The sequence below is a fragment of the Sarcophilus harrisii genome, chromosome 2 (assembly GCF_902635505.1).
Source record: "Sarcophilus harrisii chromosome 2, mSarHar1.11, whole genome shotgun sequence".
Taxonomy (NCBI): Eukaryota; Metazoa; Chordata; class Mammalia; order Dasyuromorphia; family Dasyuridae; genus Sarcophilus; species Sarcophilus harrisii.
Genome location: NC_045427.1, coordinates 554,765,042 through 554,779,573, shown reverse-complemented (window position 1 = coordinate 554,779,573; position 14,532 = coordinate 554,765,042). Strand labels below are relative to the sequence as shown.

The window sequence follows — 14,532 nt, the reverse complement described above, 5'->3', positions numbered from 1 at the left end:
GGAGGACATGTACCTATTTTCCCCCCCAGGTTTCCCAATGAGTTTGTGCTGACTGCATGCATACTCGTAGCTAACCAGTCTTGGTCTGCTTCCTTGGAGAAAGGGCCTTCGAGATAGCATTTCTATCTCAAATTTAACTCTGTGACAGGATTTGGATTATGTTCAGGAAGCAAAACTACTTGTTTAAAGAAACTACAATCCCTAGCATATGTAACTAGGATCACATTACAAAAAAAGAAATTCAAGAAGATCCTGAATGACTGAAGGCAGTGGGGAGAGAAACTCAAGTCCTGTCTACTTCTCTAGGATAGATACTGGACAAAAGGTTCTAACCCGAGTTCTATCACTGATCTGCCACTTAGGCCAGTTAATTAACAGTTCAGATTCCTCATCTATAAAATGGGAATAGTACCTGACACCTATCTATCTCAAAGACATGTTTAAAAGAATTAATGAGGTAATATATATGCAAAGCTTCAGAGAATAATTAACTACAACATGTGGTTGCTATTATTCTTAGTTTATAAATAAACCAGGATTTCAGTTTTTTTCTAGTACTATCAGCTAATTTCTCAACCACCAATAGAACTACCAAGAAAAAAATAAAACCACAAACAAACCCTTAATAAAACATTCATTCATTAAGCAAATATTTATCAAGTAACCATGTGCAAAGTTTGTATTTGAACCTTCAGGGGCCTAATAAAGATGAATTAGAAACTATCCCTGCCCTTCAGCAGCTTACAATTAAATGAGGTTATTACGTAAAAAAACACACACACACACACACACACACACACACTTAATTAGACCACAAGGAAAACTGTCAAAAGCCTAAAAAGGGAAATAAAAGATTATTCAGAAGAGACAGAAAAAATCACCTAGTTTGAGAAGGCAAAGACAAGGAGAAAAGGGACCACAGAAGTTTCATGAAGGACCTGGACCTTGAAAGATGGACAAGTATGTTTTTGAAACCAATTCTAATCCCTCAGTGAACAGTCCTTGAATGAAATAATAAGAAGATAATAAAATGGTATATTTTGTTGTCGTTGCTATTGTGGTTATCACATGAACTTGGAAGTCTTCAGGATCGTAGGATCTAAATATACAGATTTAGAGCAAAGAGGGAGCCAAAAGGCTGCTGAATTACCTCTTTACTGCTATATCTGATGTTTCCTCGTTGGCTTTTTTTGTTCCAGTTCTCATCCTACTTGACCACTCTCTGCAGCATCTGACATTATTAGATACCTTTTCCTTTTGGACAGTTTATCTTGAGTTTTTTGTATCACTGTTTTCTCCTCTTATCTGTCTTGACCATACCTTCTCAGTCTCCTGGACCATCACTGATCAATAATCCATAATTGTGCCCCCTAAATGATGTAAGTAGCCAAGGAATGTGGCAGTAAATGTTTGACAATCTGCTCTCTGGTCTCTGCTACCCCAAATGTTGACAAGATAACTTAAAAGCTTAACAACCATAGCTCTGTCTCTGCCCCTGTTCCCCCACCCCCAATGTAGAAAGGACATCCTTTTAAGTTTAATCTGCATTTTTAACATTTTCTCCATCACTTTCTGCAGTCTAAATGATCAAGAAAACAATACATGAAGTCCTGATTTGAAGCATTTGTCAATTTCTGAGGTATAAATACAATGAAAATTTAATGATCAGTTCTTGTGAGCCCCTTCAGGCTGTCTCCAGCACACATCTAGAGTGGTTCAAATCACTTTCCCTTGCCTTCTTCCCTCCCCTCCCCCCCTGCTCTGGTGATCTCATCAACTTCCATGATTTTAATTATCATTTCTATGCAGATGGTTCTCAAATCAAATCTTTCTCCTGATCTCCAGGAGTCATTCACTGCTTTACTGAATTTTCTAAATGGTTATCAAATAGACATTTAAAATTCAATGTGTCCAAAACAGAACTTATATCATTACTCACCCTTTCTGAATACCCCTATTTCTTTTGAGGGCCTTTTTTAGACCCCCACTTTTGCAATCTAATCATTATACTCAAGTGCTCCCTCATATCTACTTCCACAATCTCTCTTGAATCCATTGTTTCAGACCCTACCTGACTCTTGGCTATCCTACTACAGTGGCCTTGTAAGTGATTCTCCTGCCTTAATTCTCTCCTCCAATTCATCCTACAAAGCGATTTTCCTCCAACACGGAATTGACAAAACTACTCCCCTATTCAATAAATTTCAGTGACTCCCTATTGCCCCTAGCTCATCTTTAAAGCAGGAACGTTTTTCTTTTTTGTCTTCATGTTCTCAACACCTCACACAAGGCTGGTAAGTAATAAATGATTGATTGCTCACTGATAAACCTAGCCCAATCCCCTAAACTTTACCAATTTGGAAAGTGAAGCCCAGAGAAATTAGATCACTTGCATAGAGTAACCACAGTCACTTCAAAATATTAGTAACCTGCATTCATCTCCCTACATAAAGAGCTAACTAAAGAGTTTGAACTTTCCTATTTTTGTTTTTAAAATATTCATTCAATATTTAACATCTACTGGTCCTCCTGCCATCTGGGGGAGGGGATGGAGGGAAGGAGGGGAAAAATTGGAACAAGAGGTTTGGCAATTGTCAATGCTGTAAAGTTACCCATACATATAACCTGTAAATAAAAGGCTATTAAAAAAATATTCATTCGGTCTTGGAAGTATTTTCAAGCCCCTAATATATAAAAGTTACAAAGGAAGCATAAAAGATGGTCCCTCCCCTTTGAGGTGTCTACAACTTCACCAAAAACACAAGCAATATGTGTGTAACGAAAAAATAAGGCAGTTATAGAACATATCCTACATGTCCAGCAATGAACTCTACAATGATTTTATGAGTAGAGTTCATGGAAGGGATTCATGAAAAGATACTGCAGAGATTAGGAGTTTTTTTGGATACAGCCAATAGGAGAATTTGTTTTGCTTGACTATACTTGTTTTAACAGAGGCTTTTGATTTTTTTTTTTCTTAGCTGGGGGTGGGAGAGAAGTCAGATCCCAAAACAAAATATAATTCAATAAAAAGAAAAAAAAAGGGGGGGAGGGGGGGAAACGTGCACAACATGAGAAAAGACACAGAAGTGAAAATTAGGATGAAAAGGACGAAGGGAAGGGGAAGAAGACTGGCTTGACTAATTGAGTGATTTACCCAGAAGCTCGGCTTGGTTAGGCACTGTGGGGTCTGACAAATTTACCTGGATTTAATAGGAAAACTTGAAGATTTTTTTTTTTTTAATCAGGGAAGTTTTTTGATATAATCTACTTTTTAAGAAGTGCAAGTTAGGCAGAGCTGGGAAACAAGATAACTAATTAGAAGGTAATCATCAAGATGTGAAGTGATAATGGCCTACAATAGGTTGGTAACACTAGGCAGAAAAAAAGATGGTTTGATACAAGAGACGTTAAAAAAAACAACCCACTGGAAAGCAACAGAATAAATGTCAAAGAAGGATGAAGAGAAAAGTGGGGTGAAAAGTGGGGTGAAGAGGAAAGGGGATGACATAGGAGGTGGTGGTGGAATCAATAATAACTTGAAGATTCCATTCTAGATTACTGGAGGGCACAGTGGTACCACTAAGAGCGGGCAATTGTTGTGAGACATGATAATTTGACAGAGTTGTGGATGATGTGTTTGTGTGAATCTTGGAGAAGGGAAACTATGCTTCTATAGCGGTCTAGTTCAAAGACAGGTGACTAGTAAAATCTTTGTTCTTTGATCTCTCTATAAATACAGGTATAAACATTCCCCCCCAACCCCCATCACATTCATGTCTTCTTTTTATTTTCAAAGTTAATAACTTCAGTGGCAAAGAAGAAAAGAAATATAAAAAAAATCAGTTTTAAATAGGGTATTCAAAACAAATCAAAACAAAACACAACATTCCTGTATCTTTTCAAAACATACTACATAATGCTTAAAATGTTTTCACCAAAGTCTTCCAGTTGATAAAGTAAAATTAGGAATGTATAGTAGCAATCTTCAGGCAACTTGGAAAAGTCAATGGGTAGAAACTAACTGCACTTTTGGATTAGCATTTTGAATTTTACTCAGGTCAGAAGACAGAATTAAGGCTCAATTCTTCCACTTTGAGATGTCTTCATTTGTATGCCATTGTCCATCACCCAGCAAGGTAGGAACTTAGCAAAAGTATAAACAACTACTTTGGGATCTGAACTTTGCTGAGGAAGATCTAAAAACAACTTACTGCCAATTAAAAAGAAAACCAAAACCAAAAGCATGAGCTGTGCTGTCTCGTGTTAAATTCTCTTTAAGCTCCGTTTCAGTTTAATTCCCCAAATGCCCCTGAACTAAGTCCAAGGCATAAGTGAAAGAGGAATGCCATTTCAAACAAACTATTCATGCACCTAAGGAAACCAGTATGTATATCACAAGATGTCAAAAGCACCAGAGTAAGAATTTATCCTTCAATGAAAAATGGAAGTGACAAGGCAGAGTCTCTGGAATTAGACGCTTATCTCTGAAAGCATAAGGGAAATGATTCTGAAATATGGTGTTTTTTTTTTCTTCTGTGTTTTGTTTTTCTTTTTTAAGCTGCTGGTATGAAGCAGAAAAATCAACCAGATGCTTATTTTCTTACACAGCTGGATAGCAAAAACAATCCACATGGGATAAAGAATTAGAATCATTATAACTATCTTAAAAAAAAAAACAAAAAAAACAAAAAAAAAACAACCAAAAAACACCTATTGTTAGATCTAGTTGAGCCAAAACATACATGTGACAACCGTTTTCCACATGGTGTTATTTTGACAGGGTTTTCTCTGTCTGCTGTGGACAGAGTTTTCTTTCTTCATTTCTGTTGTGGCCCACATTGATTGAACAAGACTATTACCACCCTGAGGCGGTGTTAGCACAGTTTACAATAATTAGTCCATGTGTGGACCCGAATGGTGTTGCATGTTTGACTATAACTGTGAAGAGTTTGGGGAGGTCAGAAATTGGACACTAAAAAGGTATTTTTTTTTTTTAAGACTTTCTTGTTTTGGCTAAAATGGGAGTATATCTTGGGTGGAGAAGTACCACCACACTCCAACTGCAATAATTCTAGGAAAAAGGAAAACAGAATTAGGAAAGCTACAAAGATTAACAGAGTAATGGGAAATAACTGCTTTTAAGTCAATCTCCATTTGTAAAAACTTTAAGAGGACTAGTTCCAACGATACTATCTCCATATAGTGGCCTGACAGTTCTTTTAAACTGCTAAATAATCTCTCAAAAAACCCAAGTTATCTGCCATGTAGAATTCGTAAAAATTTCCCAACTTAAAAAAAAAAAAAAGAATCTTCTCCCTAAAAACAATGACCTGCGGCACTGAAAAGAAGGGAATTCTGGCCGTGAAAGACAACAGGAAAATTTAGGATTTAAAAAAAAAAAAATGATGTTTCTAAAGAAGCTAGCTTATTATAAAAACCATCTCTAAATGAAAATGTTTACTTGGGGGGTGGGGGGAAGATTAAAGAAAAAACAACATTTCACCACCACTACTGTTCTTCTGGCAAGTCATTTACCCTACAGGGCCCCTCAGGGCAACTTTTGTTAATGAGCACTGTCAAAATAATTACTAAGGCCATAGACAACTGCTGAGTTTTTTTGTTTTTGTTTTTGTTTTGTTTTGTTTTTTAACATCAGCAAATACTCCATACTGTAGTTCAATTTTACATCAAACTATGTGGTAGACTCATTATATCATGTATGTTTAATTCCACACATTTATAAATTACAAGCATGTTTTGAGGCTCAGTTACATACTTCCCTGGATCACGGGGTTATGACTTCTTGCACCTCTAAGTAAGAAATCAGGAAGACATCCTTCCTTTCACTGGACATTTTACAACTGCTTGGCTACCCAGCTTAGACCAACCTTAATAACAAGCTGCCAATCCTCACCCGACCGAAACACATGCAAGGCTGGAATGTATCTTCTACTACAGAGAGAAAGAAATGTTTTGGGGAGCTTATCTGCAAGTCATTACGCGGCAGAACTTCTCAAAATTTACAAGGAAAGCCATGTCTAAAGTAGATTACAACAGATCATGGTTTGCTATCTATTGAGCACTAATTAGTCATTTCAAGGTTCTAGTTTTCTGTTCAAGATTTAAAAGGCAGTTTGTCCCTGAATCCTTATCAGTTTAAATATACTAAATGCTTCCAGTTGATATTACCAATTACTTAAAGCATGATGCCTCATCACAATTACCTGATGATTACATGTATGAACTATTATATATGCTACTGTATATTTTCTTGTCTACATGTTGAATACTTTAGATCATTTAACTTCTTGAATGACGCGATAATATCCATTTATTCAACAACAGCTTAGATGAATTATTGACTTTTATTAGTGAAATCAGACTTACCAGACTTTCCTAGTCTTTCATTTAACATCAGATAACAAAGGTAATGGTAATCATCATCCTTTGTAATTATTTTTAAGAAAGTTAATTGTATGATTTTTTTTCATAGAGAATCCAATTAAAAAAAACCAAATAATCTTAATAGTAAAAATGTGTAGTTTTTTTTTTTTTTTTTACTTTAAAATTCGCACTTTTGAATCCATTTAAGTGACACACATTCCTGGGATATGTAAAAATTATCTTAACATTTAAAATATGTGAGATTTTTTTTTTTCCCAAATGCATTGTAATGCTTAGAAATTCTTTTGGTTAATTCTCCCCCAAATTCTCAGTTTGGTTGTTGTTTTTTTAATCCCAATTAACACTCCTTTCACCTTAAACATCAGAGTGTATGGGTTCTTTTCCTTTGCTTGTTTCACTGACCCTTGAACTAAAACTTTTCCAGAAAACTTTATAATTATTATGCAAAAATCTAATGATAAGTGAAAATAATAAAACTCAACATTTGTTATGAGGAAAGGGGTTGCATGGTATACTAGGGAGGAAAAATGACAATCTCTTGCACTATATACTCCAATTCATTGAATGATTAAAATTTTTTAACTGTGGTTAAATATACAAAAATCCATTTCAAAAAAATCCATGCTATCCTGTGTCCACCAAATGGCAATAATTCTCACAAACACACACATATTCACACACAAATAACTCGAAAATGTCCCTTCTGCAACCCACCTCCGACAGTTTCCCAGAAAACTAGTGGGCGCCTCCTCCTTAGGATTCCTAAATAACTAATAGGAAAGCTGGTTCTGACCATGAATTGAAGAGAGATATTCTAGGAGCCTGGTCTTATTTAAGTGTTCCCATCCTCAGAGGACTCTAGTGAATATAACTATAAAATCTGGAGGAAACATAAAAAAAATACAAAGTGTGATTCCCACCTTTTCCCCTCTCCCCCACCCCCCCAGTAGAATTTTATTCATACAATTAAAGGCTGTTAGTTGGCATCCCATTTAACCGTCAAACTTAGACCAGTGGCAGCTCCAGAGCCACAAAGAGAGGCACTAAATGAGAAGAACATGTTACTACACAGCATTTGAGAAAGTTTGGCTCGGAGCTATGCACTGATTAATATCAGATCTCCTCCTTTACTTGCCTCTTGACAATCTTGTCACATCTGGCTGACAAATCCTTACAAGCTTATCCAAACCAAGGCAGTCCGGATCATGCTCCAGGACTAGCTGGAAGGAAATGGCAACACCAGCCATGCATGGGATGTGCCATCGTGAGACTAATGAAGCTGACTCCGTTTGCAGGCTGCAGGAACACTAAGAAACCCAGCCCGCCTCCAGGTTTTGCAACACAGCACAGAGTCAGCTCACCCAAAGATAAGACAAACACTCAGCTCCCCAGGTTTGAGAAGTCAAGCAATTATATGAATTTAAAAGGGAAGGGGGGGATTTATTACAAACTTGAGCAGCTCTCACAACCCAGTGAATATAGTATAACAAGTATTGTCACTGTCTGGCCAATTTATTAAGCTACTTTCCTATAAATTCCAAATCTGTGGAATTTTTTTTTTTTTAAATGACAAGTGACCATTTTTATCAGGCTTTCACTCAACATTAACGCTCAGCTTTAACTAACCTCAAGGAGATTTTTCAAAAACACAATCCAGCTTTTTCAAACTATTCTGAAACCTGACAATCCAGATGGAAAGTAATTTTACATTTTCCTTCCCAGAAACTCTAAAAAGACACTTCTCTCTTTCCTACCCTCTCCGTTCCAGAAAAGATTTGGGAACCAGTGGGTACATGGTGGGGGTGTAGGGGTGGGGGAAAGACAGTAATTGCCACTCTGTTTTCTGTATAATTCTGCCGAGCAAAATGATAATGGATTTAAGTTTACATTTGAGGCCATGTTTAGTTTTCCACAGACAACCAAATCTAGCCAGAAAAAATAGCCTGTCTTAAATGTCAGCTATTTGGCTGCTTAATTACTTCAAAGAAAAACACTCGATGGAACCAAACAACGCTAAGTAGATGCCCACCTCGTTTGGAAAAAAGTATTCCTGGCTTGAGTTTTTGAGAGGCAAGAGAGAATCAGCAATGAAATTCGTTTACAATGCAGACATGGGGCTTCGATGATTGCTGAATACTTAGATGTGCATTCCCAGAGAATTCCAGAGAGAAAGCTGGAGGGTTTTCTGGTCCCCCAGTGCATTTATATATCACAATAATTCTAATGTATTTGCTTAAAACCCTTGGCCTTGGAATACATTTAGGTCACAAATCAAAGATTTTTTATTGTGATTAATGTATGCCCCAGACGGGTACAATGAGACATCACCAAGTTCTCTGGGTTTCCAGAGCCTGACCACTTATTTCAGTCTGAAAATAATTACCCAAGTAGTGTTTATACCTGGGTGCAGCGAGCTAGCATTTCAGCTCTTGCTCCTGAGCTGTGGGCAAAGGAGCACACAGACTACCTAAGAGCCCAGGTATGGCAGGCAGCTCTTTGGAAAATTAACTCGTCCAATGCCTCAGCAGGCAGCACAGGCTCCCATCAAAGCCCAGACACACAGGAGCCTCCCATCCTTCCAGCCACAAGACACACACACACACACACACACAGAGTCCCCCACAGAGAAAAGTTGTCCCCCGCACTCAGGTCTGCCAGCGTCCAGAAGGGGAACTTTTCTTACCTCAGCCATGGTGTGGACGCTTAGGTTTCCTGAGCTTTAAAAGAATTTCCCATTCCTCGGTGAGCCCTTGAAGAAGTGCTGGAAACACTCGTGTCTGTACAAGTACTGAGCAGGCAGGACCATCACCCACCCCTTTCCTCTCGTCTGAATCCAAGCACCTCAAGGTCTGATGTACACTCAGCCCGCAGACGGGAATGAAATAGGATCCTCCCCCTCGGTGCTCTCCAGGGCGAAGTTGTGTCTGCCTCCCTCACCTTTGTAGCAAGCTCGCCTGTGTGCCCGGTGCGCTGTGTTCCGGCATGCCCCACGAGTCCCAGAGCAGTCCCTCTCACAGCTGGCTCGGAGAGGCCGTGACACTCATCATTCACAGAAATTTGATCAAAAGGAGTCAGAGAGGCTCGAGGCACTTCTAATGCGCTCGGAGAAGATTCTCCCCCTGCTCGGGCAGCCTGAGTAATGCATTAAATCAATGCAGCTGACCCGAGGCCCATTACACTTTCCCGGAGAACACAGACCTATCTGCAAATAAGCTGAAGATTTTAAGTCCCTCTTTTTTTTTTTTTTTTTTTTTTTTAAAGCACAGATGCACTCCTTTTTATCTCCAGTTTAAAACAGCAAAGGCTGTGAAGTTTCTCTTGCACTCTTGTACTTCAGTCGGGGGATGCACAGGCAATTGTGCTTCTGCAAAGGGTGAATTGTCTGGGTGTCAGATGAGAGGAACAATGATGTAGGAAATATTGTTAAAATTATCACTAAAATAATGGGGTCAGATGTGCTGAAGAGCATAAGGGCCTCTGGGAGCAGAAGGAGGTTAAGGGATAGGTTATGTGGGGGGAAAGTCCAACCTGTGCTTAACAAAGGGAGGGGAAAGAGAGAAGCAGGGGTCGAGTCCAGGGGTGGGGTGGGGTGGGCTAGGCCAGGGCCAGGCTAGCTCAAGGTCTTAAAAGAAATAAGAAACATTGTAAGTCGGATTGTAGCCTAAACCTAACCAGACCCAGCTTGTTGATCCCAGTGGAGAAGAAGGCCACAGAGAGAGCGAGGGAGCAGAACTGGAGAAGGGGGCAGGGAGAGAAAGGGGGAGACTGCCCCTTCATCTCTTAGGTTGCATCTACAGCCATTCTGTATCCCAAATTCTAAAAAAGGATTCAATTCTGGAAGGCCCCTTAGAGAGTCCAAAGCTGTTACTTCACTTGTGAGGATGCTGAAGACCAGAAAAGAGTAAGGAGGATAAGTTGGGGTTTGTTTTATTCAGGTATGTACCTGAAATATGATTTTGGACCTCCCCTATCCAAAAACACGTCTCCTCACCTGTTTGCCAATGCCTAAAATTCCTTTAAGGAGAGACAAAGCCTTTTATAAGATGATGAGAGATAAGGGACTTAAAAAGTAAATGCCTCCTTGACAGAAAACATTGTAACTGCACTTCAAATAGTGTCAATCAAGCAACAAGTGCACATGGCATCGGATCATTTTAGTTCTAACAGAAAGAAAGGGCTTGGGGAGCAGAAGGGCATTGAGTGGCCAAAGGTGGGGGAAAGAAGAAAGGGGAAAACGAGTTGCCCTGGAAGAAGTAGTTCACAGAAAGGGTAGGCTAGGGTCTCCTAAGAAAACCTTTGTTAACCTCAATGTTTTATGGAAGGCTGGGCTGTCTGCATTCAACTATAATCATCATTCTCATCTTCATTACTATCACTGTATATTCTTACACTGCTTTAACCTGACACAAATTGTGCATAAAAGTTTGTCTTTGTTCAGTGCTGCTGCTGTTCCACTTGAAGAAAAAATTACATCTGAGCAGTAATGATGTAGGTTGATTCAACTTTGTATGCTGCTACGAAAAATGTTTGAAAATGTTCATATGTCTTAACTTTAATATGGCCAGCAAAAGAACTCAATTACCAGAAAAACCTTTGTATCCCCACACATCATGTACTATTTGGAGGGATGTATTCAATTCCTTTAAATATCACCCTGGTAGGAACATCCACATTACATAGTGTCTAAGTCCCAGACAATGATCCAGTTAAATTAGATAATATTCAATTTGACAAGATTTCAACTTAACTAAAAGAAACTGGTCAGACAAATGTCTAGAATGTGCTAGAACTGAATTTGACTTGTATGTTTGTTTTAGTTAAATGTCTTACTTCCCACAAATTAAACCTTAATCTAAATCAGGGTTTAATTAATTAATAAAACTAATCTAAATCAAGTTTTGTTAACTTATCTGTAATAGGTTTTAAAAGATTTGGATGACGCACAACATTGGGAACTTCCTGTGGATTAAAGCAAATAGGAGTGACATGACTTTAGCGCAGTTGTGTTTTCCAGCAGCCTCCTTCTCTTCTTGTATTGCCTAGCATTTTAGACCAGGAGGAGGACTCAAAGATAATCTTTTTGAAAGTGAGATCTCGACACCTTATATGAGTTTTCCAGGGCTATGCAGTCCGGCCTTAAGTCTTCTCTACTTAAGCTCTAACACACTACACTGGGTACTTCTCATCTCACATGTGATTCCACATGAGAGATAAGAACAAAAGGAGTGGCTAGTACTTTAACCATGTATGTGCAGAACCTTAGAGTGACTTTAAACAGAAAGGCCAAATTTATAGTGCATTTGTGTTTTTCAAATAAACAAGTCTAATTCTTTGTACATCTGGGACCTATTTTGCCCCTTCAGCACCTAAAAGAGACTTCAAGAAGGTATTCAATGAATTGTTTAAAAAAGAGGAAAACATGAGCTTAAGATTAGGAATCAAGAGGGATGATCAGTGGAACTCTATGGCATTTTCCTCCTATTTGGCTTCCAATTTGAAACATTCAGCTCGTGATAAAAAGAGAAACTGACTTCTCTTCCCACTGTATTGCCACCAAGGGTGCTTTAGGAAATAGATGGTTTTTTATTCACTCACCATCCAGGAAGTTCCCTTTTTCCTGGGTACTCTGGCCACGGTTTTTTTGGCTTTACAGTAAAGAAACAGATAAAGAAACAATGATTTCTGATGCCTCAGTTTGTTAGGGAAGGAATACATCGTTGGATAGTCAAACCATTTTTAGTTGGGGTCAAATACAAATTTTATTACCTGCTGAAATCTTCAGCTGCATCATGTTATATCTGCACCCTCTAACTAGACAGTTAGGAAGTGCCAATGTTAAGAATTCCTACAGTTACAAGAACTCAACCAAACGAGAACATTCAATTGAAAATCCAAAATGTAAAACCACTGGTCAATTTATGCTGTGCTGAGAGCTTAACCTTACTTCTTGCATCTTTCTCAGCTGGGGGATTTTAAATTTCCATTTGCATTATTACAGATTTTCAATTTCTTTTTTTTTAAAAGAGGGGAGGGAAGAATAGACTTAACAGGGAAACAAAAAAGTCAACAATAAATAAACCCACTAAGGGGCCACTGCAATGAAGACTTTAGAATCAGAGAAAATTAAAACTAGAAAGGAACTTAGAGATCATTTAATCCAATTTGTTATTTTATAGATGAGGAAATGATGATCCAGAGAAGGAAAATGACTTGCTTCAAGTCAAACAGCTGGTTAGTAACAGAGCTAAGACTTGAATAAGAATCAACTATCCCATGCGCTAATATCTTTAGGAAAACAGCATTTTCCAACCAGCATTTCTCTCTCTTCTTGGGGTAATATAGAGAATAGAGTATAAAAGCAAGGATTTAAAACCTTTTTTCAACCTGTATGTATGTTCTGCCACAGAAGCCAAATATCATAGATTTCAGTAAACTTTCCTTTTCCCCACCATTCAATATGAAAAATATGCTAATGTTTACCGCCACATGCCCCAAATAAGTAAAATAATCAGTTAAGCTATCAAGTACTGATTAGGCACTTAATATGTCTCAGAGAGATTTCTAAGCACTGAGAATACAAATAGCAAAAACAGGACTTACCCTCAAAAACCTTATGTTCTAATGGGAAGACAATATACATAAATCAGAATATACAAGATAGAGAAAATTTACAGAGTAATTTCAACAGGATCATATATTTGCCAAGGATTCCCATACTCCTCAATAAACCTCTTGTATCCCCTAGGGGTTCATATATTCTAGGTTGAGACACTTATGGAGAGAAGAAACAAAATTTTCAAAATCTACACACTGACATAATCATAAGATACTCAACTCTTTTTTTCCCCTTAAATTACACAACTTGGGTAAAAACTGTCCCATTTTCATATTTCAGAACAGAGTCTACCATGACTCATAAGTTGTAAAATGGTAACAGGTTCTGAGATGGTAATTTCCAAAGGAAAAATGGGTTTTGGGTTTTTTTTTTTTTTTTCAAATAGATTAACTCTCTCATTCAGGAGTGTAAATGTTTTTTTTCCAAAAGAGAAAAAAAAAAAACCCACAGGCTTTTGGAAGAGAAATCACTAAGCTGTAGAGATGGCATCAAGGACTGAATTTCTGGGCATGTATACTTTTTGACTAGTAATCACTGAAAAGGGACAGAGATCTGAGCATCAATAACAGATATGGTCTTCAGACTGCACTGGAACCAGGAGGGAAGCTTTTCTGCTTTAGTGAGAGGAGGCTCTGCTACCTGAACCCTTGGACAGTGTGGTAGAAAGTAACTCAACTATTTGTTGATAGCTGGCAGGAAGCACTATGCCAGCAATGGGTCTACTGATATTGGGTAAAAGCCAAAATCAAATCAAATCCGTTATGAGAGGAAAGAATGTGTAGAATAACTTGTCTCTCCTTTAGAGAGTTTGTGAGGATCAATACAAGGAGACTATGCACATTCCTCAGAAGACAGTGTGTCACGAAACACCAGGAGAGAGGATGAACCCTTCTACCTTCACCCCACTGCCAAGAGACATCTATCCAGGGGCAGCAGGTCTGGACACATCTGGGGCATGAGATGGTGTCAGGACCTGACTAAGAGCAAGAAGTAGGAGCCAAAGCTCCCCCCTACGCAACAAACACCCTGGGTACAGATCATACTGCCACAGAGGCCAAGTGTTGCAATTTCTATAGACTAGCCCAGAAACAGACTTCTGTTGAGAGAGAAGGATGATAACGTCTAGCCAAGAGATTGGCTGCAAGTTCTGCTGCCAAAAATACTATCTTGTCTGTGATTCCCTTCTTGCTGGTCCATTCCACTCTCCCCTCTTCTACTTTACCTTGCATGTCAGAGAAAACTAAATTTCCAAGACTAAAGATGTTCCATTCAGTGTTTTCAGGTTTCAAAAAGAAGGGATCAAAAAGAATGGGCATGTGTAATTCTACCTAGGGTGAATGCATAAATGACTGGACTAAAAGAATAAAAGAAATGAGAAAGAAGTCTAAGGAACCTAATGTCCAAAGGGAAAAAAAAAAGCAAAACAAGACAAAATATAAGTCCTAGTTTGGTTCTAAATCATCATCTCTCATTTATCTGTGTTTAGCAGACACAGAAGTTGGAAGATT

The 14,532-nt window shown here is 38.3% G+C and overlaps 1 protein-coding gene and 1 long non-coding RNA gene across 6 annotated transcripts in view; one reads left to right on the top strand and one right to left on the bottom strand.

Moving 5' to 3' along the window:
• The window catches only part of BNC1 (basonuclin 1), a 178,219-nt gene that overhangs the window by 16,586 nt on the left and 147,101 nt on the right, over positions 1-14,532 (bottom strand). The window contains exon 1 of one of the 4 annotated variants that reach the window (XM_031955673.1): positions 9,092-9,393. The exons of the other annotated variants lie outside the window; for them this stretch is intronic. Within the exon in view, the coding sequence (XP_031811533.1) occupies positions 9,092-9,100 (9 nt within the window). The 5' untranslated portion in view covers positions 9,101-9,393. Of the gene's footprint in view, positions 1-9,091; positions 9,394-14,532 lie in introns of those variants that run through there. 4 annotated transcript variants of the gene reach the window in all.
• The window catches only part of LOC116421877, a 126,361-nt gene that overhangs the window by 43,833 nt on the left and 67,996 nt on the right, over positions 1-14,532 (top strand). The window lies entirely within an intron of this gene.